The sequence below is a fragment of the Sminthopsis crassicaudata genome, chromosome 6, assembly GCF_048593235.1.
Source record: "Sminthopsis crassicaudata isolate SCR6 chromosome 6, ASM4859323v1, whole genome shotgun sequence".
NCBI lineage: Eukaryota > Metazoa > Chordata > Mammalia > Dasyuromorphia > Dasyuridae > Sminthopsis > Sminthopsis crassicaudata.
In genome coordinates, this window is record NC_133622.1 from 40,861,268 (window position 1) to 40,887,538 (window position 26,271).

Here is a 26,271-nt window from a genome sequence, read left to right on the forward strand (position 1 = left end):
GGTTAACTTTCCAGCCTCCTTATCTTGAGTTCATTTGCCTTTGCTCTTTGTCTGCGGACTGGACTGGGCTTTCCTCTTTGTCAGCTGAAACCTTAAGGCAAAAATGGCCGGGAGTAATGGTAATGGTGACTTTTACACAGCGCGTTCGCAGATAGTTATGTGTATGTATTAATATTTACATTACATATACCTGTATACAAAAGCAATACCCATGTGTGTATATGGACATACAGATACGCACAGAGATATAAATATACATGCATCTCTACACGCACACATATATATATACATGCATGCTTCCCAACAGCCGTATTGGGTCCCGAGGTCTATTTTGGAAACGGAGTAGAGATCTTTGACTTGTTAATCAGAGCGAGGACCCTTCCTTCCTTCCATGGGTAACTCAATTTCCCTAGGAGACCCCAAGAAGCCCTTAAGTCGGTGCCTCTGAATTATTACGTATTACGGCTCTCTTTGTCAAGGTTCTACGTTCCCAATCCTGTCCAAAGTTTCTTCTTTTAGGAGAAGCTTCTTGTAGGTTCCAGGGGCTATAACATATATTAATATATTAATAATAATCAATATGATATATATTATGTAATAATCACGTATGCAATGAATGTGTAAAAACACTAATATCTATACGTGACTGCCTATGGTTATAGGTATATGCTATAACTTCATTAACGAACGAACGGATGGAGCTGGGCAGGGAGGAGGGCGAGTTGGGAAGAGGGATGCGGCCATCAGGTCACCGGTCCTTCCTAAAGCAATTAACGATTAGGTCATTGGGTGACGGGGAGGACAGAAATTGGCCCACTTGACAAGATGCAGGAGGGAGGGAGAAGGATGCCGGCCCGGGAGAGGAAGGGCTCCGGGTGCTTGGGGATGCCAGGGGAGGAGGCTGGGACTAGGAGGAGGGACCGGCACCTGGCGGGGTGCGCGACGTCATGACGCTGGGCGGCGCCTCGGCCAATGGGCGGCCGGCCTTAAGGGCGGGGCCGCGCGCGCGCCGTGGAGCCGTGACTCTAACTGTTGGGCGCGCCGGGCTTCGGGAGTCGCTCCCGGCTCGTCCTGCTCTCCGGAGTCAGTTTCGCTTCCACTCCCCTCCCCGGCTCCGCCTCCTCCCGGTCCCGCACCCGGATGGCGCCGGCCTCGCTTTAGCCGGGTGCGCCTGCGCAGTCGAGCGGCTGCCCGAGCCGCAGGTTTCCTGCCCCACTTCCTCCTCGTCGCCCTCCTGCTGCGTCGGCTCCCTCGGCCGGCGGGATGGCGGCGCCGGGGGCCCGTCGGGGGTCTCCTCAGCCGCGGCTCCGGCCGCCGCCGCTGCCGCCGCTGCTGCTGCTGTTGCTGCTGCTGAGCCCGCTCGGGGCGCGTGCGGTGCCCGAGGAAGAGCCCGGCAGTCGGAACAAGGAGCCCCCGGCCCCTCCTCAGCAGCTCCAGCCGCAGGCGGCCGAGGCTCCGGGGCCCGAGGCGGCCCGCGCCGAGGTGAGGCGGAGGGGAGGGGTCCTCGGGGGGTGGGAGGAGGAGGGTGGAAGTGCCCCCCCCTCACTGGGGCACGGCCCAGGTGAGGATGCTGCCGCGGGCGGGGAGGGCGCCGCGGGGGTGGGGTTCCCGGAGCATCTGATGCTCGCTGAACGTGGGAGCCCGACTTGAGCGTGGTCTGAGGGGCCGCAGCCCTGGGGGGGCGCCCGGAGAGCACGTGCGTGCGGAGCAGGCGCCCCGAGACTGGGGCCTCTTGGGGGCCTCGGAAAGAACTGTCCAACTTAACTTGCGGCTCTTTGGGCTGTCACTTACATCCCGGCTCTTCCATTGTAAACGGAGACCAGTAACAGAATGGGGCGTCACGAAATTGATTTATCCACAGCAATCGTCCGACTCGTATTTTTCCTGCACCCGGGACTCCTAAAAGTTTCTCGGTGAAAAGGGGCCGGAGTGGGGAAAGGTTAAGCCCTGATGTACACAGATCATGTGCTTCTGGTTTAAACTGAAAGGGCCCTAACTAGTGAAGTCGGAAAGTCGGTCCGCGCTTCTGCTCGCGACGCTGTCACTCGGGCGACTGGAGAAGTTCCAGCTCTCCGCGTTTCTGTTGTAAAGTAGTCTTGCTGCTGCAGAGCCGCCCCCCGCCCCCGCCTCTCCCCCGTCTGCACCCCCAGTTACTCGGAGGTGGGGCCGTCAGGGTCCTAAAGCTCCGCGCCCCATCCTTGCCTCCTTTCTAATTCCCGAGCATTGCTCAACCAAATTGGTACTTTGAAGGCTCCGTCTCCCATTGCCTCGGGGGCATCTGCAGGCGCCGCGATCCTAGTCTGACCACTGCACCCGAGGGCCTGGGGACGAGGAGCGGCTGCAGCTGCACTGCTCCCCCTCGCTTAAGGTCTGCTCACTTGCACGTCGTGGCACCCCCTCCCCGAAGGCTTGGTCCTTTTCCGAAATGAAGGGAAAGTCACCTGGCTCCCTGCCCAACGAAGTCCAGATTGCTCAGCCTGGCATTCAAGGCCTCCACCGACAGCCCGCTTATTTCAGCTCTTCCCATTTGCCCGCCGTGCCTGGAGCTTTCGGAATTCTGCTTTTGTTCACCTACTTAAACGAACTTATCAAACTTCCAGAACCGCTCCTTTCCCAAATCTTTCCTAATTAAAATGCTCCCTGTTTTTCTTTCGGTGTGTTTGGGTTTGGGCCTGCTTGAGGTGAGGATTTAAATGTTTCCTGACTGACTTAATTGGTTCTATGCAAAAGCTACTTTCTCCTTGAAGCCTTTTCTAATTCCTAGAGGCAGAAGTAATCTCTTAACCCTCTGAACTCCGAAGGCTGTTAAAGCTTCCCCCGCCCGCCACTCTCCTCCCCCCCAAAAGGGAAAATTTGAGATCCGGTTAAATCCCTTGGGTTCGTTCTGCTAGTTAGAACCGCTGGAACTAGAACTCAGGCCTGAGGTGATCGAAGCATAATGCCCGGCTTCTCCCTCTCCTCCACCGGACGGAAGACGTTTCCTTCGGTCTCTCTCTCTTTCTTTCCCGTCTCGGAGAGGAATCGGTCCTCTAGCGGGGCTAGCCACTCCCTCTAATGCCTTCAGTCTGCCTCCGGGCTCGGTGAATCCCTCCCCACTTTCTCCTTTTCTTCCTTCTGCGGTTCCGTCTGTCCTGTTTAGAAAACAAACAAGCTTCCTTTTTTAGCCTTTGGAGCTGCTTAATGTCATCCCTTCTCTCTCCTCCCTTTAGATTTCTTAAACTTTAGCGTCATTCTTGTGGGCTGCTTCCACTAACCTGTTCCCTCGTCGGCTGTTTCTAATCTGACTTGACTCTTGCTTACTTGATTGAGATTTTCGACTTCTTGGTTGCATTTGATTCCTGACTTCTTTTTACCCTTCACTCTTCTCTTGTTTGGCATAACCCGAGGCTCCTTCCTTTCTGCAGAATCAATTATTAGTGAACTCTTCCTTGGGGCTGGGGTAGATGGGACACCTTCCTTGTTCCTCTCCACTACACCGTCCGATTGCCTAACTCCTAGCCAGGCTCCTCACCTTCCACTCCCCTCCCCTCAGCTTCCTTGGAAGACCCTTCTGCCTCATTTCTGCCCCTGTAAAATTCCAAATTCCCTTTAAGGCTCAGATCAGAGAGCTCCCAGACAACAACGTTTCTCCCTCCCCTCCCCCAATTTATTAATTTACTTTGTATATGTTTGTGTGTGTCTCTCCCAAGTAAAATATGAACTCCTCTAGGATAAAGACTTTTCCTATTACAATACTTGCTACACAGTGACCAATAAATATTCATTGAATTAAGTTTAAAAATGAAAGACCAGAGAAATAATGTGATTCATCCCAAGAGCCTCCCGATAATGAAGAGAAAACTTGGACTGGAATTTGGTTCCTTTTTCAGGGCTCTTTCCACAGTATAGTACTGCTTTATAGTAGGTTCTTAATAAACAGCTGTTGAATGAATGAAATAGTTTCTGCTCTAGATTCGAATCAATATCTCCCCAAAAACAAAATATAATGGTAACCTTATCTGGAAAAGTCAGTTTTTGTGGTAGTGCTTTGCTGATGTTAAAGAATCTTTGGAACTAAATAATAACAATAGTTCAAGCCCAGGAAAGTAAAATTTTCTTTTTTCCTTCAAAAGATTTTTAGATCAATTGCTGCTGAACGTTGTAAACCAAAGAAAAATTTTAAAATCGGCACATTGAATCAACTAGGAAAATTTATTCTCACTTGATTTATATATTAATAATGGTTTTCCTGTGGGTTCACAAAAACATGGAATGAAATGTTTGCAGAGTTATGATAGGTCCAAGAAATACCAGGATATTTTCTTAATTAAAAGTAGTTGAAAAGAAACTTACTTTGAAAAGAATGGTTCTAGTCCACTGACAAGTTAACCTAGTAGCATTTAACATTTGTCTTTTCTTTAACTGATCTTGCACCTTCCTAGGACCAGGAATTGTTGCAGTAATTTAGCCTTGTTTTTACTGCTTTGGAACGAACATGCTTAGTCCTTTAAGTTTTTCATTGTCCATGATATTTAGTTGTTTGGCTTAAGTTTACTGCTAGTAGGTTGTAATTTTGAAATAACAGCAATACTTTCTTTCCTGGAAACTTTTCAAGTATCTTCCCTATAATATTTACACTGGTATTTTTGAGTTAGAGGTAAGGTCAGTTGTCATGTGATTGATTAGAAAATAATGTCCCATGGGGCTGATATGGAAATGTGTTTTCCATGACTGCACGTGTATAACCTATATCAAATTGCTTGTTTTCTCAGTGAGAGAAGAGGAGAATGGAGGGAGGGAAAGAATTCGGAACCCCCAATTTTTTAAAAATTGTTTTTACATATAAGTGGAGGAAAAAAGGATTTTTTAAAAAAGAAAATAATGTGCATAGCCTTAAGTCACATTAGTAGAATAAAACTCCAGATATCCTGTTTCTTACAGAAATAATTATTTTTTCTTTTTAAAATGGGAAAATAGGGGAGATGGTGTATCTTTTTGACACTTTGGCAGGTTTTTCACAGTATTTTTACATGGGAGTTTGTTCTAATTTCTTTATTTTTAATAGCACTTCTATTTTTAAGTTATTTGCTAATTAACAACTAATTAAATTGCATATATTACACTATCCATCTCATTATTTTTCTCCTTTTCTATATCAGATGTGTATTTTGTGCCCTGAAAGTATCATCTGCTTTTTTTAATCACTCAGCATACAAATTCTTAATATTAAATATTCTCATTGCATATTGTATATATTGTGAAATCTCTGAGATCTATTCTAGCTTGATAATTTGCTTACAGTATGTCATTTTAGTAGAATACTTAAACTGAACTTTGCTTATTAAAGCTGAATATGAGTTTCTATGCTTAAAACTTAACATTGATGGTTATTTTTTACATCTATTAGTGTATATTTAAAGCATATTCTTTAAGGGTCAAGTAATTTTGCTTGAGAATACTGAAGTCACTGATACAGATTATAACTAGTCTACACCTTAATAGATGATCCTTAAGGGCTGTCACTGAGAGAGCCCTTACTTTGAAGCCTGGTGACAAGCCTGTGTGAATTGGGCTGTGCCCCTGGGAAGCAGACCCAGGACTTGGGCACTGACATTCTACTGCCGAGGCCTTCCAGAAGCCCCTATCCATTCTGTCCTAGGTTTAGGTATTGGAGAAGGACTGGGTGAAAAGTCCGCTTGGATGTCAGGGTTTTGTGTTAGAACAGTTTGTAACCAGGAATAGGCTAAGTCTGCTACTTTGTAATTTGTAAAGAATTCAGTTTCTTTTCGATATGTTTTCCAAGTGAATGCCTCTACAAGTCCAGCTGGTTTAATGAAAAGCTTACTGGAAGTCCAGATTTATTTGGGCTGGGATGAAGAAAAGTCCTTGAGGGAAGGAGGAGTGAAGAGAGAAGGGAGGAGCAGTGAAGAGGCAAGAGAAAGGAGTGGGGAGGAATATTGAAGAGGGAAGAGGAGAAAGCAGCAGGGAACAGGGAGGAAGAGCAGGTTCCACTCTGCTTCCCTGGACAAATTACTTCACCTCTCATTCTCAAATTGACTTGGAGATAGGCAAAGCTGCCAGGGGATCCATGGTCCTTGGTCTTTGGCTCTGAGCTGCAGGGGAGGCCCAGGGCATTCTGGGTTGCCCCTCTCCTTTCCCTCCCCCCCCTCCCCTGGGCCGTGTCACACTCCTAGACACTGGTAAAACTGTATCCTTACAATCTTCATCAGTTATGAAGATGATTTTGATTTCAGGCAGATTCCTCCAGGTTTGTCAGGGGCCTGGGCCCTTAGCCTCCTGAACTCCTGCCCCCTTTATCCTCTTATGCCCATCGAGGTGCAGCAGAACTCATCCTTCATCTTCTGCTGGCCTGTTGTTTTACATAAACTGAAGTCCAGGATACTTTCTAACTGGGTGATCCTGATTCTTCACCTTGTTTGTCTCAGTTTCCTCATCTGTAAAATGAGCTGGAGAGGAAAATGGCCAACCCAGTCCAGCATCTCTGCAGAGAAATCCCCAGATGAGATCTCAGAGAGTTGGACACAGGTGAATAACAATAACTTTTGGCTCCAGAGTCAATTCTCTTTCTCTCTTTTAAAACCACAAATCCCATCAATTCTTTTCCTTTGTCTCTCTACCAAACCACTACCCTATTTTGGATACTTGTGGCACTCCCCCCCTCCCTCACAGTCTTGTTGTGACCTTCACATGAGGTCATGTATGTGAGATGCCTTGCAAATTTTATAGTGTTACGTAAATTTCATCTTTTTTCTTTTCTTTTAAACATTTCTTATTAACTGTTTTGATAAGAGATGGGGTGCTTACAAATTGCAGATGATACAAAACTAGAAGAGATAACTGATACCAGGCAGTGGAACCCTAGGTCATTCCATCTCCCAACTCGAGGCATTGCCATTCACAGTCCTCCAGGCCAGGAATTATTTTCCTTTTCAGCTTCCTTCAGGTCTCAAATAAAGTGTCATTTTCTGCAAGAAGCTGTTTCCTGACCACCTTCCCTCTGATATTATATCCAATTTATCCTTCATCTTTGAGAACAGGAGCTGTTTTTGGGGTGGGGGGTATCAATGTCACTTAGCTCAATGTCTGCCACATACTAATTTACTGACTTGTGCTTGGAGTGATGAGAGGAAGACATAAAACTGAGTATTTGAAAGATTGTGGAAAAAGGATGATTTTCCCTAGTGGGCAGTACGAGGCCTATTGGGGTTGAAATTGCAAAGAGGCAAATCTAGGCTTGATGTCAGGAAAAACCTTTTTAACAATTAAAGTGTACAAATGTGGAATGGGCTGCCTTGTTAAGGTGATGCGTTCCTCCTCACTGGAAGTCACTGACCACCTGTCCAGTATGTTACATTTTAGATATACTTTAAAATATAGGGTGGACTAGATGGTAGAACTGTCCCTTTCAGTTCTTAAGTCTATCATTTCCCCAGCACCTCACAGAGAGCCATACATATGGTAGGTTTCAGAGATTTCTTTGTATTAAAGAAGTGGCTTCTCACTGACAGTATTTTGGGGAAAATTAAGGATTTCAGAATTGAGATTTTGAAAAATTTGATAGCTAAAAAATTTTCAATCTTCTATAAATATACCTAATAAAGTTAGTGATGTTTTTGTAAATCATTATATGTTTTAACTGCTGTTATCTTCAATATGCTGTTAGTGGACGAGGTAGATATAAAGAAATGTAAGAAGTTTCTGTGTCTAGGATTTTAATATCAGTGGGAGAGATATACACCTATGAAACTTAAAGTAATAATTGTGCTATGTAGTTAAAATGTGTGCATTTAATTCCCATAGAAATTTTCCAAAATAATTTTTTAGACACAGCTTCTCATTTCCTTTTTGTAAATTTTAACAGAGTTATGAGTGATCCCAAGGGCAGCAGAGACATGGATAGAATACTTAAGCTGTAGTATATATCCAGTGAGGAGGGCATTCAGAAAGTTAAGGAAGAATGAAGAAATATATAATTGGAGGGGAGGAGAGACGGTTAAAGAAAAATTGGATACTTGACATAGGAGTGAGGAATCATAGTTGTGAAGGAATAAATGAGGGGGAACCATTTATTAAAAAACAATGTTAGGTGGATCCTCAGAAAGATTTATGGGAGCACATGAACAAGAATCACACTAAATGATTAGTGATATAAGGATTGGGGTCTGTATTCATCCATGAGACTACACTGAAATAATGCAGATTGATAACTACCATGTCATAGAGATAACCTTTAAAAGTGGACAAGAAATTTGGATTTATTGTATAATAGGGAGTGGTAGGTTTCTGAGTTGGAGAATACCTGAAATTGATGTGGTAGGAGTCAACCAATGATCTATAGTGTGGAGTGTAAGGTTTTGAGGGGGAAAATTGGAAGCATGGAATTCAACTAATAGTCTGGCATTAATTCTGGCTTGAAGTAAGGAGGTAGTGGATTAAGATGGTAGCAGTAAGAATAGAGGGGGGGGAAAGCCAATCTAAGAAAAACATTGTCAAGGAAGAAAGGACAATATTTTTTTATCTAGGGAATGGAGAGGAAAATATCTGAAATGTTCTACTACAAAAATGTATAGCTATGATTATTTTGATATGTAAGGGATCTTTATGCCTTTAAAACTAGATTAGAGGGATTCTCTGGGTATGAATCTTAAAATTCCTTTGACTCATCTTCATGCTACTGTACTCTAGCTCCCACCTCTGGCCTTGGACTCAGTCTTTTCTTCTTATTGATGAGTATTCATCACATATAAGCTTGAATCCAGACTTACCATTCTGCTTCCCAGCGGTCACCTTCATGCAGTATTACCTTGAAGTTATGTACCTTTTTTCCCCCTACTTTTAGCTTTGAAAAAAATTAACAGCAAAACACTTCAGCAAAACACTCTCTTGTATGTCCTGTCTTCCCCATATTATTGTGTGCATTCTTTGAAAGCAGAGATAATCTTGCTTCCTAGTATTCTTTGTCTCTTCCCCCCTCCCCCAGGGTACCTGGTGCAGGGTCAGAGCCACTGATGAAATATGAAAAGTTAATTGGCCAAGTTCAGCGCTTTGGGGGAGGGTGTTCCAGCAAGTGAGTCAAAACTAAGCAGAGCAATTGATGGGAATTGGAGTGCATATGCTAAACATTTATTCTTTGGTAAATGGATATTAGTCTTATGTTTTTGTTAGGCTTTGTGTATGTATGTACATATAGTTTATCCAAGTGATTCAATGTAAATTTTATTTTCCTATCAGTTCTTTTTGAACATGTAATTCTTCCCTGAGTAATTTTACAAGTAATATTTATAATCTTGGGTTTACTAAATATTGAGGTTTTGGATTAGATTGTTTCTATCTTCTTTATCTAGTCGGTGCCATGATTTTTTTTTTCAACATTTTTATTGACATTTTAAATGACATTTCCTTATTAATAGGAGTCTTTCCCTCCCCTCCCTGTCTCAGAGAACCATTTCTCTCTTACAACAAAGAATGAAAAAAAAAAAAAAAAAAAAAAAGGGTAAAGTAGTTCTTAAAGCTAAAGAATGGTAAATGAGTACAAAGGATGCAGTTTCCTTTAAGTCTTAGCTAAGATTTTACCTTCTGGGGCAGCTAGGTGGCTCAGTGGATAGAGCACCAGCCTTGAATTCAGGAGGACCCGAGTTCAAATCTGGTCTCAGACACTTAACACTTCCCAGCTATGTGACCCTGGGCAAGTCACTTAACCCCAGCCTCAAAAAAAAAAAAAGATTTTACCTTCTCTAGTAGGCCTTTCCCTAACCCCCCATCTGGTAATGCCTTCTTTCAGATAACTTTCATCTGATTGTATATGCTTTAAGGGATGGGCCTTTTTTTTGTTGTTGTTGTTTGTTTTTTAAACCTTTCCCAATACCTGACACATAATTAACACTTAATATTTATTGATCTCTAAAAATTTTGTTCTTCCAAATTTGGAGTTTTATTTTGTTCAGCTCTTTAAAGAATTTTGGTAATTTGATTGTTTTTATGTTTTATTTTGACTCAGTCCAGCCATAAAAATGAACATCCTTTGGAACTATTTAAAGAGTGTTTTATAATTGTGTTTATATAAGTTTTGAATGTGCATTGGTAGTTGACACCAAGATATGTTATGCAATTTGTAGTTATTATAATCAGAGCTCTTTTATTGTTATTTTCTCTATGGTTTTATCATTGCTATGTTTTTTTGCTATATATTTCTAATTTATTGAAGAAATTATCTCATTTAGTTTACTAGTTAATTTTCTATGTAAAATGTCAGAGAGATAAAGATAATTTTCTCTCCTTTTTGCCTTTATTTAAAATTTTTTGCTTTTGTTTTATTCTTTAGCTAGCATTTCTAAAGTTAAGTCAAACAACAAAAAGGGAGGAGGTGTCTTTTTGTTTTTTTTTAACTTCTGTGTTTTAAGGAACACTTCTGCTTTCCATGGCAAATAACTGGAATTATTTATTTTAGATATCTACATTTTCAGTATGTTTAAAAAAAAGTGATGTTTTTTCTTTATTGTGTGATTTTCAAACACAAGTGGATATTGCACTTTGTCAAAGGCTTTTTCTGCATCTAATTTTAAAATTATTAAAAAAAAATCAAATTTTGTTTTTCTGTTACAGAAAGGACCTATACCAGCTTCCCCAATCCATATTAATAATGAGGATCCTGCTGGCCAGACCAATTTGGGATTTATCCATGCATTTGTGGCTGCCATATCCGTTATTATTGTTTCTGAATTAGGGGATAAGACATTCTTTATAGCTGCCATCATGGCAATGCGATATAACCGTTTGACTGTGCTAGCAGGTGCTATGCTAGCCCTGGGCCTAATGACATGTTTATCTGGTAAGTACTTATACTTCCAAATTTATTAAACAAAGTGTCGTCTATTGTAGGAGATTGTGTATATGTGTTTTTAAACATGGACAATCAAAACAATGGTGAATTTATTAATATTTAAAATTTAAACATACTGAAATTGCGAGGTATATAATAGAAATTATCCTTAGAAATTTTCTCTTAGAATTTGTAAATTAAGGAACCACATAATTTTCAGTTTTTCTAATTCAACCATTTGTGGCACTATTCTTGTGTTATCTTACTGCACTATAGTCATTTGCTGTAGTCCTGCTTTTCCTCCTTTCGTTCTGGATAAATCTAATTAATTTCTAAAGCCCAGCAGCTTCCACAAATGAGAATTGCATATTTCCTGTTGAATGACATTGGGTTTAAAATGGATCACAAGCTGAGAAGTCAATAACTTTCATTTCATGTATTCTGTTAAGCCACTGGGAAAAAAAATTCTTATTTTGCCTAAGAAATGTAGTGTTTTGTTTAGCTACATTTTCATATAAAACATACAATAATAGAAATTCAACTTTTGATTTAAAATGAATTTTAGAGTCTTGTGTCCCTAAGTCATCAGCTCTTGTACTGGGAAAGTTTTAAAAGAAATAGCTAGTTAATTTCTGATTAATCTCCTTGTTGAACTGGCTTTTTATTCAGTATGTTTTTCTCTCAAAAAGAGGCAGTGATAGAGGGATTTAAAAAAAAAAAAAAAACAACCTGATTTCTGAGTCAGAAGGCCTGGGTTCTAGTTTGACTTTCTCGTTGTATGACCCTGGTCACACCTGCCACTGTGGTAGAAGCAGTGACCACTAATCTTCAGAGAAGGGTCCCAATGGGCTTCATATTGGCATTTATTTTAAAATGTAATATTATCTTTGTTTTTTGTGTTTTTATTTAGTTAAATATTTGCAGTTACATTTTAGTCTCACTCCTTGTGTACTCAGGAGTGCTAGGTCACACATTTGTCTTCTCTGCTCAGGCAGCTCTGAGACAGTGAAGGTGCTGGCTTATATCAGACAAGGGAGTTTGCTTGTACAAAAGTGCCCCATGCCAGTGAAATCACAAATCTACCTGTAATCTGCTATGCCAGAAAAAAAAGGATTGTTTTTTTTTCTTAAAATCCTCTTAACGTTTTGAGCCTTTTAATTTGGAAGGCTTATGTTTGAGGCCTGTGAACCTCAAACTAACTATATGAGCAGAGAAAGTGTCAATCTGCACTGGTACAAGTATCCCTGCTGAGAATTCAGCAAATGAAATTACAGAAATTACACAAGCTTATTTTGAGTTGTTGTGTAGTTTAATAATTTGTAAGTAAGGTGACTTAATCATTTAAATAATTTAAAAATAAATGTAGATGATCCCAACTGGTAAGTAATCCCCAAACCATTTATTTGGAAAAAGTTTTTGTACTTCCATATAAATAGAATCAGAATTTTACATATGCTAGCGGGACTACAGAGGTGAGTGTTGGCAAAGTCTTTGTTTTACACAAAAAAGCTGAGGGTCAAAAAGGTAGAGCAGCTTGATCTAAGTCTTCCGGTCTGTGACTGAGCTGGGCCAGAGCCTGCCTCTTACTCTCTAGTCTGTTCCGTGGTTATCCAGCCCAATATGGGGAACACAGGCCAGGCAGGGGAGAAGAACTTTAGAAGAGTAGCTCTGACTTTGTTGATAACTTTGTTCTGAAATCCTTTGAACATAGGCCTTCTGTCACATGTCTCAGAGCAAGGGCAAGAATCAAATATATGGATTACTCTGGTGCTCCCTCCCATTAAAATATAAGGTCCTGGAGGGAAGGAACCAATTTCTTTTTTCCTTTTTCTCATCTAACATCATGCTTTCGTGAAACCCTTAATAAATGCTAGCTTGGTTCAGTGTTTGATAGGATGCAAGTTATATATAAAATAAGATAAAAACAGAAAGAGGAGGGGGGCAAGCTCTAGTTGAATTCAATAGATAAAACTCAAGTCCTGGAGTCAGGAAGGCTCATTTTCCTGAGTTCAAATCCAGCTTCAAATACTAGCCATGTGGCCCTAATTGCCCCTGTTTTCTCTCTGTAAAATGAGTCAGAGAAGGAAATGGCAAAGTACTCTAGTACCCTTGCCAAGAAAACCCTAAATGGGGTCACCAAGAGTTGGACACAAGTGAAATGAGTGCATAACAAAAACAGAAATCGTAACAGAAAGTAATTAAAGAATAGGTGCTAGCTCCAATAGAAAAAAACATTTTTGTTAACAGATAATTAATCAAGGACTGTAGGTATTAATTATAAGTATTTTTGTTTTACTACCTTTTGCAGATGAAAGTTGACTGATTTTTTTCTTTTTGTTTCTGTGACTTTTTGTCTTTGAAATTTTATAATGGATATCAGTATAAAAAATTACACATAGAAGTATGTCTAAATTTTCTGCTCAGGCAACTTTTGAGAAGTACATAATTTGCTCTACAAATGAAGTTAGTAACTATTATATCCCATGGATTTTGCATATATTTACTTCCTATTAGCAAATTTAAATTACTGGTTTGTGTTGCCTGTTTGCTGTAATTACATGAAAAAGTTTTTGAAGAACTTACAACTCTACTCCTGCTCACCTTCTTGCCATATTCTTTTCATCTTTTACCAGACTCAAAATGGTGTTAAATTGACTTATTACACTATATAATAATACAAACTATAAGAAAGTATCAATAAGTCTGTAAAATATATGTGTGGTCTATAGCCACAAACACTGGTTTGTAATAGAATTTCTAAAATAAGCTGGGTTAAAACATTTTTAAAAAAAATAAATTATGGCAAGTGACCAATACTTTTTCAAAGCTAAAAATATTTTTAACTGAAGTAAATCTGTTTAGGTCAGTTGGTTAAAAAAAATAATTTTTATATTGATCTTACATAGAAATATTTTATAAGCAGGAAGAAAAGATAGTAATTTTTTTTTTTCAGTGCTTTTAAAGTGCAACACAATTTTATTTTCTTTCAGTTTTGTTTGGCTATGCCACCACGGTTATTCCCAGAGTATACACATATTATGTGTCAACTGCATTATTTGCAATTTTTGGTATCAGAATGCTTAGGGAAGGCTTGAAGATGAGTCCAGATGAGGGTCAGGAGGAATTGGAAGAAGTTCAAGCAGAAATAAAGAAAAAAGATGAAGAAGTAAGTCACAGTATTTACTATTTTGGTCAGTAAGATGCTGAACTAAGAATATACTCTTGAGTCTTGCCTGTGGCCAGGTCAGTGGGTACCAGATGTAAGCATGTGCACGTGTGCATCCACATACATCCACACACAAAAAACATTTTCTTTTCCTAGTTACTGTTTCAAGAGCTGGTTTTATATAACAAGGGTTGTTGCTGGGTCAGAATGTGTTTTAGAAGAAGAAATGCCATCCTATAGGTTTCCGGTTCAAAATGTATGTGAGCCCAAAGGATTTTGTGTGAGGTGAGAAGTGTTTTATAAAGTTATATAGATCCTTAGCTTCTAGAAGGGAGGCCATTTTTATATATTTTTTTTATCTGTAGTACCAAACACAATGTCTCATGGTGGGTGCTTGGCAAATTTGTTTAAAAAAAAAAAAAAAAGGTGATTAGAATTGTAGCTACAAAAACAGCCCAAATATAAGCTAGTCATCCATAAGTTATTTCACTCATTCATTTTCCATCCAATTTGGATACTTTCTTTCCTGCTCTAAATCAAATTTTAAGAAAATATGTTGATTGTTTAACTTATTTGGCATTTGTTAAGATGGCACATTACTTTTAATATGTTGTGGAGCACAAATAATCCCTTACCCATGATTAGCTTAAAAAAAAATAAGACCGCAGATACTTGTGAATATTTTAATGTTAAGGAGGGATTTCAGACAGTAAATATAAATATAGCTTTTTAAAATACTTTGCTTCATTTTGGGGATTTGAGTGCTCCTATGTCATTACTTTTTCTTTTTTTTTCCTTTTTAAGCTTCAAAGAACCAAACTCTTAAATGGGCCAGGAGATATTGAGACTGGTACAAGCACAACCATACCTCAGAAAAAGTGGCTGCATTTTATTTCTCCTATTTTTGTTCAAGCTCTTACTTTAACATTCTTAGCAGAATGGGGTGATCGCTCTCAATTAACCACAATTGTTTTGGCAGCAAGAGAGGTGAGTGATATTTGAGGTATCTATTAATACGATTGCTTTTGTTTGCCTTAGATGCCAGACATCTCATTTTAAGACCAGTGACCCACTCAATTCCAGCTTAGTTCCTGTAGCCACATCATTTGTTAGGATGATGTTTGAAATGCCTGTCCTTCTGTTGTTTTTTTTAACTGATTAGAAAAACTGGAAGTTAAAGCAATATTAAGTGTTATTCTCTTTAGGGAATTCTCTGATTCGGTCACTCCTTTTCTCAAAATTATCCTTGGTTTATGTCACCAACTTTCTTACCCTGTGACATAGAAGATTTTTTTGTTCATCCATTATCCAGATAGCTAATCTATGGAAAACACTTCAGAAAAGCAAGCTCACCTTGTTTTCCTTCAGCTTTACTATCAAATGTACTCTCAGATTCCATTTAATGTTATTCTGTGTCTGATCCTTCAAAATTCTGTTGCCTTCACTTACGGAAAACTTTCTAAATTTAATTGGAGAAAGATGGTTTTATACTTAAAAATTTAGGCGTGGTATTTGTCCTTTCCCATGCTTTCTGATCATGTCTTAGTTTAAAATAATATAACGACAAAAGAAAATGGCTTTAAAAAGCAAACCAAGGTGTTTGTGTAGAGGTTGCCTAATTATAATACCTTGTCCTTACAGTGTATAAGCTAAAATATATAAGCACTCCTGCAGCAGTGGTATGTACCTCAAGTAGAATTGGGGCCACTGACCTGAATACATGCACCTGAGGACACATCCTGACTTAAAAACCACAAGTTTAATAGCATCTATGTTTTACCTGTTCATTATTTGTTCAATATTTGCCAGTTATGCTGCCATCTGGTTAATTGCTGACAGCTGTGGTGTAAGGAGGTCTGTGCATGCTGGACCATTCAGTATATTGCTGCTTTGAGGTCCTGGCACTCTCACAGCAGAGTAGAGAGTCTCTTCTGTTGGGTCTGCCAACCTCAGAGCTCCATGGGAGAAAAAGCAACACGATTTAGGCATGTTTTGCTGGCTGCCTTCTGAGGCATTTTCTCTTTCAGATTGAGAATTGGGAATTCAAAACTCCTCAGTTACTTCAAAGGAAGTATGATAAGTCAGTGTAGTTTCGTGTTATAGTTATTAAAGGGGAGCAAAACAGATGCGGCAAAAGGACAGTTGCCCAACCCTAGAGAGTAATGACCTGTTTTTGTGTCTTTTGTGGAGCTGTCATTAGGTTAAAGGATATGTACAGTTTAGGTACTGGAAATAGATAGTTCTAGATCACTTTCCAGAATAGCTGAAGCAAGTCACAGCTCTGCCAGTTACACATGAGTGTTATGGGGCCTTTCGTATTTGCTGAAGTCATTGATAAGAGGTCATTTGCTAGTTTCTTTGACCAAGAAATTTGGAGTTCAACATGCCTAGGTAAGGCAGCAGTAGAGTTGAATGAGGCCTAGAGACCCCCAAGTTCAAATTCAACCTCAGATTACCCCACCCCCCAGCTGTGTGACTCTAGGCAAGTCACTTAACCCTCAGTTTCCTCATCTCAAATGAGCTGGAGAAGCAAATGGCAGATCACTCTCCTATCTCATATGCCAAGAAAAGCCAAATTGTTTGTACATGTAATGGGGGAATAGAATATTATTTATAGAAAGGAAAACAGAACATGTTTTTGATATCCCGTTAAGTCTTTGTTTCCATGTCAGCATTATGAAATGCGTTCCCATAAGTTCAGAATCAAATAAGGGTAGTTTGAATATCCTTTCTTGGCTCTGAAAAGTCCTGAATATTGTGGCTCTAATTTAGTATTTGGGGCATCTTGCCATGAGATTAGAGATAAATCCATAGCATTGCATTTAGAGTTCCCAATTCTTCATATAGAATTTTCCTGAGAGAAATCATCATGTATATAGCTGGTTCTCCCCTCCACTGCATACTGGATGTACTACCCTGGACAGATTTCTTAACCTCTCAGATCTAGGCCAAAGGTGTCAAACTCAATACAATTAGGTCACTAAACCTTAAACATCCCTGCAGGCCACATATTGGCTTAGAAAGCTGCATATTAATATTTTCTATAATTTTATTATTTAAAAGATTTCCAAATCAGATTTTAATCTGTTTGGGGGCTGCGTTCAGGAATGGGCTGTATGCTCCACATTTCTTAGTTTCTTAGTTTCCTACACAAGTTTAGGCCCTATCACTCACTATTCTTGCATCCCTATATCCCAAGATCTCCCTAGTTGTAGGTATTTCTTGTCACTATTAAGTACTGATCAACATACAGAGAAGGAAGTACTTAAAAATGATTGTATTTTTCAACATTTAAGCCTCATATATATTTCTTCTAAATGTTTTTACTATAAAATGCTATCACTAAATGCAGTTAAATACTCCTTTGAAGTTTGAGGTGAGCATATTCTATTGTAGAACATAATTATTTTTCAAACCTGTGCCTTATCTTACTAAATGAATAATTCATTTGCTTCCATTACTTGGGCTAGAAATCTTAATGAGGAAAAAATGAGGGATGTCCTAGAATGGGGGGGGGGGGGGAATATATATATTATGCACACACACACACTTATATATTTATATATTTGTTAGTAAGCCACCTCCGAAGTGTCCTTCAATGAGATAATCTCAAGGGTCCACAGACTCACTTCTGTTTTGGCACTGTTTTCCTATTCTAGTATGTGATCAAAACTTCCTTGAAAAGCCTGAGACTGTTAGCAGTTAGGAGAACTAACTCCTACATTACATTTCACTTCATTTAAAAATTTCTTGAGTAATAGTCACAGGTCTTGCTAATGCTGAAGCGGTCATCCAATCTTAAACCTCTCATTGAACAGATAGAAACTGCCCAGAAAGTGACAGAGTAATGAGAGAGGCAGCAAAGTGACCCCACGTCATCTCCTTATTTTCTTCTTCACTCTGTCCTGAATTCCCGGTGTCTTCTTTGAATGTGACAAATATGCCCAAGTGTCTCCCATCCTGAAAAAACTGACTAGAAGAGTAGCAAGCTTTGCTTCTCACCAGCACAGCCATTGGCAATTCCCCAATGCCCCTGGTCTATCACTCCCACCCTCTGCCTCAAGTCTCTTCTTGGTAAATCCTTTGGGTATTTAAAGTTCTTCACAACTCCATCTTTCCTTTCCACCTTTCTTATACATTACTTTCTCCCACATTTCTGACTCGGCCACATAGGATTTTTGTGTGTTCCTCACAGTGTTTCATCTCCTGCCTCCATGCCTTTGTACTGGCTGTACCATGTCTGCAATGCTCCTTCTCATCTCCAGATTTACCTTTTATCTGGTTAGGCTGCAGACATAAAGCATTGATCGTCTCCCTGAAGAGCCAATTCTTATTAAGTGATTGGGGGGGGGGTGTCACAAAAAGCGTGTCTCTTGGCTATTTGGGGCATTGTGATATGTGGCTTCAGCTCATGTTTATCTGTTAGCCACTCCATTTTAGCAGCCATGATGCTTTTCATGAATGTATTAACATCTAGAAAATGAGGAGGAAATGGCAAATCACTTCTGTGCCTCCCAGGAAAATCCCCAGACACAACTAATTGACTTCAATAACCTCCACCTGACCTTATCTTGGTTCCTAGAAATCCTTTTGCTTTGTGTTGTTTTAAGGCTTACTAACAGAATTTCTTTGTGTGCTGTTATTTTAGCTTTATTTTTAAGTTAATATTGTTTTCTTTTCCAGGACCCTTATGGTGTGGCTGTAGGTGGAACAGTGGGACATTGTTTATGCACTGGATTGGCAGTAATTGGAGGAAGAATGATAGCACAAAAAATATCCGTTAGAACTGGTGAGTCCCAAAACTGGTTGATAGAACTGTTTTCAATTGCAAAGCTGAGGCTAGGTGGTGTTTACCTTTATTTTCTGATTGCTAACTGATCTATTGATCATTGATTAGCACAGCAGGCACTCAATTTTGAGTACAGTTCTTAGAGGAACAAAAAACTTTCAAAGTACTCACCCTTTAAATGGATTTGGTACTTATAAGTGAGGAAACATTGGATTTATGATCAACATTAGATTTTGGCAAGTTAACCTTCCCATTTATAGTTTAATTTTCTCATTTTTAGATTCGTGAATATCTCATCACCTGATTTTCTTTTCTAAACTTGTGCTAAATAAGTATCCTCCAAATTGCTGATGGACAATTACTAAAGAGCATCCTATGGTTGGTCTGCCCCATTCTCCCCATGGCTCTATATCAGTCTCCATACAGGCTGTATTACCATAATGGTTAAAAATGAAAATAAACATACACCTGTGTTGCCCCTTCAACAGTAGCCATGACAGTTCAGTGGAGCCCTGGAGTGGGTAGTGAACAGTGATCCAATCCCAACTCTGTTTCCACACCTTGGCCAAGTCTTAATTTCCTCATTTGTAACATAGGAATGTTAACATTTGCTCGGGCTCTACTTTTTAAGGCCCCTTGCAGGAATCAAACAAAAGGGAGTACTTTGAAAACTCCAAAGGGCCATAAAATAAAGGGGGACTTATAGTCAAGTGTCACATTGGTTTTCCAAAGCATTACAATAAGCACTTCCAACAAGCCTTGCGATTTTAAGTCGTATTTATTTCATTTTAAAATCTTGTATTGTTAGATGCAGTTTGGAGGGGATGAAACCAAAGGGGAACATAGCTGCTCAAGTCATCATTCTCTATATTGTTTTCCCACACTAAGACAAGGCTACAACTCTAACCGTTTTCCCATTCTTTCTCTTCCAGTTACGATCATAGGAGGAATCGTCTTTTTGGCATTTGCCTTCTCTGCATTATTTATAAGTCCTGACTATGGTTTTTAATGAGTCCCTACTATGGTTTTTAATGAGTCCCTTCCATTTATATTTAGAGTATAAGATAGGTGTTACTTATCTTTTTTGTACATAGTGTATACTAATAGTGACTATGAAAAATGCTGTTATTTTATAGCATTGATTTGTGAGTTTAGCCCACTATATGATGGCAGTTTTACATGAAAAAGGACAACCAGTGATTCTATCTGCAATGTAGATTTTTTTTTAGACGGTCCCATTATTAAATATGAATGGTGATATTGCGTTCCCTTTTCCCTGTGCCTAAAACCAGTGTTTTGAAATCTGGTACTAACTCACTGATAGTTTCTAGAATTTTTTCCTTTCTTTTGGATATCATCTGGTAAACTGAATAGCTTCCTCTTTGAGTGTGTTCATGATTAAGATTGTCTTAAGATTGGCCAAGTATTAATGATAAGATATCTTGAATGGAAATGACTCAAGAAAACATTTGAAAAAAAATGTTTCCTAAATGTTGGCATCTCTACCCCAAGCCAGCAATCGTTTTAGAAATTAGGCTTTTTGGATGAAATGTTAGACAGGCTGATTTCACTGCTATTTAACAATAAGCAATACATAGGACTTTTGTTTTCCTAGCCCATTTTTTAAAAAAACTGGGTTGGAAACTCACAATATACAGTAATGGTCAATATTTGACAATGCTGAATTACCAAATTAAAAAAGCAAAATACTGTATTTATATTTTCTCTATAGCAAATATTGAATGTAATATGGAAATGATGTAAATAAAAAGTTGTAAAAACACTGGTGAGCTTTCTTTCTCTAAATTATTTTGTAGACGGAATAATACAAAGACTAAATAGGCAGAATTAACTATTGTTTAAGGGATGCTTTATTAGGCAAGAAGCCTATAACTACTAGATCTAACTCCTCCCAAGGAAGGAAATGACTGATTGATTATATAGTGACCATAGCTCTTCCTCTTTGCTCACAACACTGACTTTTTAGAAATGTTAACATTAACAGAAAGTTGTGATATTACATATAACTCCTGTAGCTCTCCTACCACAGTAACACTAAATCAGTAGTCTGTCTGAGGAGGAGAAGCAATAAAGCACACATGTAGTTCAAATTAGTTTGTGAGGCGAACATAAATAAGGAGAAAGGTCATTGTCAATAATTCTGAAAATATCTGTTTAGTTCTATGCCAGATAAACACAGTAATTATATCAAATATAAGTGACATTTGAAAAAAAAAAAACCATTAGCATTGAGGTATTGTTTTTTTATTTTTAAAATTGAATAAAAGAAACAAAAGGTGGTTGGTTAGGGTTTTTTTTGTCGTTTTGTTTTACAACAAGAAAAAAACATGCTATTGTTTGGCTCTTTTGCTAAAATTCTGAGTACAGTATTCTAAGGAAAAATGCATTGTTAGTAGTACAGGTTGGTTCGTTTGTTTTTAAAGCTTTACACAGATTCCTAAAGAGAACTTGGCAAAACAATAATGTAGACTATAGGGCTTTTTTGGCCATATAGTGAAAGATAGTAAGCTACTGACTTGCCTTTTCAAATGGTACATATTGGAGTATTACCAGAAAAAAAAGCATAAATCAGCTGTAATACTAAAGCCCAAAAGGCAACATTAACTTGGCAAAATTTTTATGGAACAAAATTAAAATTAAAACGGCGTGTGCCTTGTGTACTCTATCCCCTTAATTTAGTAGCCCTCATACTTGGTGCAGTGTAGGATTCTGGCAGAACGTATTGTAGTAAACCAGAAAAAAAGAATGATAGATTATCGTTATTTAGCTAAATGTTTCATACCAAAGTTTCATTCAGCAGTTCCTTTTGAGAGTTAACATTTTGTCTCTAATCTGGGTGATTAACCCCTGTAAATTTACTTTTTATCTAATTCAGATCAAGAATCAACAGAAACAGGAATAATAGGACAGAGACACACTAAGAACACAGAACTCCAAAAAATGGTTATTCTTGTTACTACTATCAGATGTTAACAATTAGAAATATACAAAGATAAATTGTCTTAAAATTTGTATCCAGAACATCATCAATTTAATTTGTCTTTGGGTTTTAATTTTTATATAAAGTGAACATGGAATTTTTCCTTGTTGCTGAGGCTCTTTTCAAATGTATACCACAGTAAAATGCATTTGAAAATAGTTCTAGCAGTGGTCTAAAAAAAATTATACTTGTTTTGGTTGACATCTGTAGGGGGAAAAATAGATTGTTGTTTGAACATTTTGTTCAAAAAAAATGATTGTCTAGTTACTTAACACAGTAACACCATGGGGACAAGAATTTCAAGATAAAACATTTACAGAGCTTCCCCGGTGATAACTCTTTAGTGCCAGGTATTTTGGTGCAAACATTGCCAGCAATGAACCTGCACCAGTAATCTTAACTAAAGCACAGACAGAGAACATTTCAAACAATGTCACCCTTCAAGTGATGTCACAGTTTGTTTGCCTAGAAAATTTTAAAGCATATTTATTATCATATATTCGACTTTAACCCATTTCAAGGCAAAGACAATTTTTTACATTACCAAAAGTCAGTGTGCCTTCTTTGGACATCCAGAACTTGGGAGGCTCCTCTGGTATGGCTAATCTATAGATAGATTCGACATCCACCTGAAATCAAAACTTCCCTTCATCAGACTATGCTATGAATGGAGACAAACAATAACAGGAGATTGGATGGGGATCAACCCAACATTAACATAGAAAGACAAAACTTAATGATTTTATTATGCACCACTTCTGTGCCTCCTGGAATAAAGTAGTGGGGTAAGTAACAACCATTAAAAGATACTGGTCATTTTCTCAAGAGTTTGAGAAGTAGACAGACCAGTGGGCAAAATGTGCCATAGGTTCTGTGCATCCTTTGGTTGCACTAGAGAAGGAATTACAAATAAAGTGCCTTTTATACTTTTACAAAAAACCTGAACAAGCAAATCCTACAGAATAGAAAAGGCAACAAGTGAAATAAAAGTTTTTTGAAGAAGTTACCATTATTCAGATTTTTAAAAAACCAGTTTAGAGCAGTTAGGGCAATGTGATATTTTTGCTGTATTTTAGAAGCAGGATTATAGTTCCTTCAATGCTGAACACTAACACTAAACTTAGACAGCCGCAGATGACTATGAAGGTGATAAGTAGCAGGGGCCTAAGATAAAAGGGTTTCTTTATGCCAATCCAAAGGCAAAAAGAATACAGAAATCACTTTAGTAAGAAATTTAACACTCAGATACATTTGAAAATAGTTTTAGTTTTTTAATAAGTCACATTAAATGCTTTCAAAGCAATTATTCCTTTAAAACCATTTTCTAAATTATAAATACTATTTTGATTGTCTCAGTGCAGCACCTCTCAGTGTTTGCTGGTGGGTAAGGGTTTCTTACATAATTTTTCTTTACAAATATTTTAGTTTCATTAAAGAGCATCAGACTGGGGAAACCCAGGCAACTAACAAAGCATAAAGCACTGAAAACATCACAGAACCTTTAAATTACTGCTTTATTTAAGAAAAATAAGGAATGTAGTGTTAAGTTAGGACATAAAGAAAATTGCAAAATTCTTGTGGACAGCAGTTTAAATTTTTTTTAATGTCCAAGTTTGATCATTTCTTCTGAATTCGTCAACATTCAGTTTCTAACATCCTGCATTAATAACCGTCTCAATACATTTCAATCGTCTCCAGTTTTTCCAAAGGAGACAATTAACATAAGATTCAATGACAGAGTTTTCTCAATCTTGTCTAAAGCAGCCATTTCCCCAGGTTTTCTAGTTCAGAACTGTTTCAAGAACAACTTTAAAGACACTAAAAATGGCTTGCCAACACTGTAGAACACAACATTAAACATTCAGAACAATTTGGTTTGCTTCTTGAAACTGTTATATTCTAATATTTGCTACTACCAATTCACTGAACATTAGGTCTATACCCCCTACTCAGAAGCAGATTTTTCTAGACCTTTGAAAACTATAAACAGGCTCATTGGTCTTTTTTTTTTTTTCTTTCTTTCTTTTCTTTTTTTGGTAGCCATACAAAAGGCAAGACAGGTTTAAGAAAATCTCTAAATGGAACTATTCACCTACAAACAATTCCTTCAATATGAAAAAAAACAATAACAGAGAGCCAAGTGGTTTTGACACTTTGAAATCACTCCCATAAACCAAAGGTTCACTAGGTCTAAATGCTTAGACCAGAAATGCTTCAACTTTATTATTCAAATGGTGATTTGGGGGCCCTTTGGGAATAACATCTGTAATGACTGACTGTTTGTTAAAATGAATAATTGTAATAAAGTGCTTGACATATCCGGATGATGTTTTTAGACAGTACTAGATTTGAATTTTTTAAGGGTTTGTCATTATTCCCTATGTAAAAGGATCCCCAGGCATGAGAAATTGGTTCTCACCTGTCCCAGAAAGCAGCAATACTATCTTTTGGTAAGCTGACAGTAGGCACATTACCTATACAGATGGGAAAACACTAAGCGCTATGGCAAAAGTAAACTAGATTAAAATGGAAGGCATGTGAAGGGCTCCTACTATACTTTTACAGTTATGTACAAATATATATATTAAATATACTATAAAAATATTTATATTTCTTTTCTTTTGCAATGACTTTAGGAGCTCAGTTCAGAAAGTTCTTACCCAATTCAAACAAACCAAAAAAAAAAAAAAAATGCACATCTTCATCTAAATCTTCCTCAAAATGGTTAAGTGCCTTTGTGCAATTTCCTTTCCACAATTCTTATTCTAGTGCTCTAGCTTCTTTGTCACACTCACTTCAGCAATGTTAATATCCAGTGTTTGTACCTTCCAACATTAATCACTCCCATGGGACCTTTAAGCAGGGTCATAGACATTGGAGAGGCTATATATACTTGAATGAGTTTGACACAAGCAAAACATGCTTACCCATACATTCAAAGTCACTAATGAAAATGTAGGACAAAAAAAAAGGTAGAAAATGGGTATCAGGTAGAACGCCATATGCTTTCTATTCTTTCAAAGTTTGTCCAGATATGGCAGAAGTGTTCTAAATATTTTGAATAATTTTCCAGTTACATGGAATCTTTCTCCATAAATTATTAGCAAGGGAAACAATTCCATTTTAAGTGCTCTTCCCTATTTTTTTCTTCAAGACTTCTGAATCACAGAGCTCTCACTGTAGCTAATTCAATAGCTCTTAGGACAACATTCCTTTTAAGGCAATGCCTATAATATCATACAAGAGATCCAAATATCATTTTCAATACATTCTACTCCAAGTTGCTATATTTAAAACCAGTAGATTGCCTTGGTTTCCTATTATTACCAAATATATGTCTATACATATCAAATTTATAAAAATCAAAGGATTATTTTCATCAGATGAGATGGTACAGAGAATCAATCCTGAATCATTATGTTTATGACATCATAATCTCATTTCCCCTTTCAGACATTTTGGCTATAAAACAGAAGAATAAACCTCTGGGTTCCAACAGACTGGCACTCTCTGCAGTATTGATTACTTTCTGAAATTCTCTGCCCACGTGCTAAAGCACAAAAATTTTTTTCTTCAGTCTCTCTTGTTCTTAAAAGTGCTGCTTAGTGCCAAAAGATTCTTTTTAGATATGTTTAAGAGGGAGGATTTGGAGGAGGAAAGGATTTTCTAGATTCTAAAAGGTTGGATTTATATTTATGATCTTTCTTTTTAAGGAACAGATTGAATTTAAGAATTATGCAACTGCTAGAATAGCTTCACCTGATACCTTCATCCTCCAATGAAGTTGGAAATATTTTAGAAACTTGTCTACATAAGTCAAGGGAGATAGCAGGAAGAGAGTGAGAGACATTAAATAAGGGGATGGAGAGTAAATGGTGGCTGGATGAAGACCATTTCAGTGGCTGCTATTTCAAAATGAGAATTTGGAGGAGGAGAGTGGGAATTAGGCACTGAAATGATTTCTCTTGATTTTCTACTCAAAATATGTATTGGGTGGGAACTATTTAAGGCAGGGTAACAGGGAGTACCTATTTACTGATTTGCTAACTCCTTGGCCGAGAGTGGAATCTCCTGCTTCACTTCAGTTCTATCAACCTGAGGCTACAGGACTAAGAGCTCACACTCTTTTTCCTTTGATGACAGGTGCTTGCTTAGAGTTTCCAAGTGTGCCTTAAAAAGATCTATATACTTATCTTATTTTTATCAGCATAAACATCTAACAAATAAAGCTCGAGTTCAGATACATGTATGTGGAATAGTGTAACAATTTTAACAAGGCAATCTTAGGTGAGGGGAAAATAATATCTCATTCTGAACATTCTAAACCACCAGTTTTGCTTATGTATGATTATAATCGGATACGAACATCAGGGTAAAAACTAGTTTTCATTCATAAGAATGACAAATCTCTTCTGAAAGATTACACAGCTTGAAAAGGGATTCTTGATATGTTAAATTTTGGTATCTGGTCCTGCTCCTTCTTACAGAGGCAGGTC

General features: G+C 38.2%; 1 protein-coding gene across 2 annotated transcripts; it reads left to right on the forward strand.

The window, feature by feature from the left end:
- Positions 1 to 1,011: 1,011 nt before the first annotated feature.
- TMEM165 (transmembrane protein 165) lies at positions 1,012 to 20,557 on the forward strand. Of its 2 annotated transcripts, none has more exons than XM_074275457.1 (6): positions 1,012 to 1,482; positions 10,603 to 10,828; positions 13,810 to 13,985; positions 14,790 to 14,972; positions 18,669 to 18,774; positions 19,707 to 20,557. In XM_074275457.1, exons 1-6 carry the CDS (start codon positions 1,264 to 1,266, stop codon positions 19,781 to 19,783), a joined length of 987 nt encoding a protein of 328 aa, XP_074131558.1. In that variant the 5' UTR covers positions 1,012 to 1,263; the 3' UTR covers positions 19,784 to 20,557. The 2 variants fall into 2 exon arrangements, with proteins under 2 accessions (XP_074131558.1, XP_074131559.1); XM_074275458.1 differs by lacking the exon at positions 1,012 to 1,482 and adding an exon at positions 2,579 to 2,681.
- Positions 20,558 to 26,271: the final 5,714 nt, after the last annotated feature.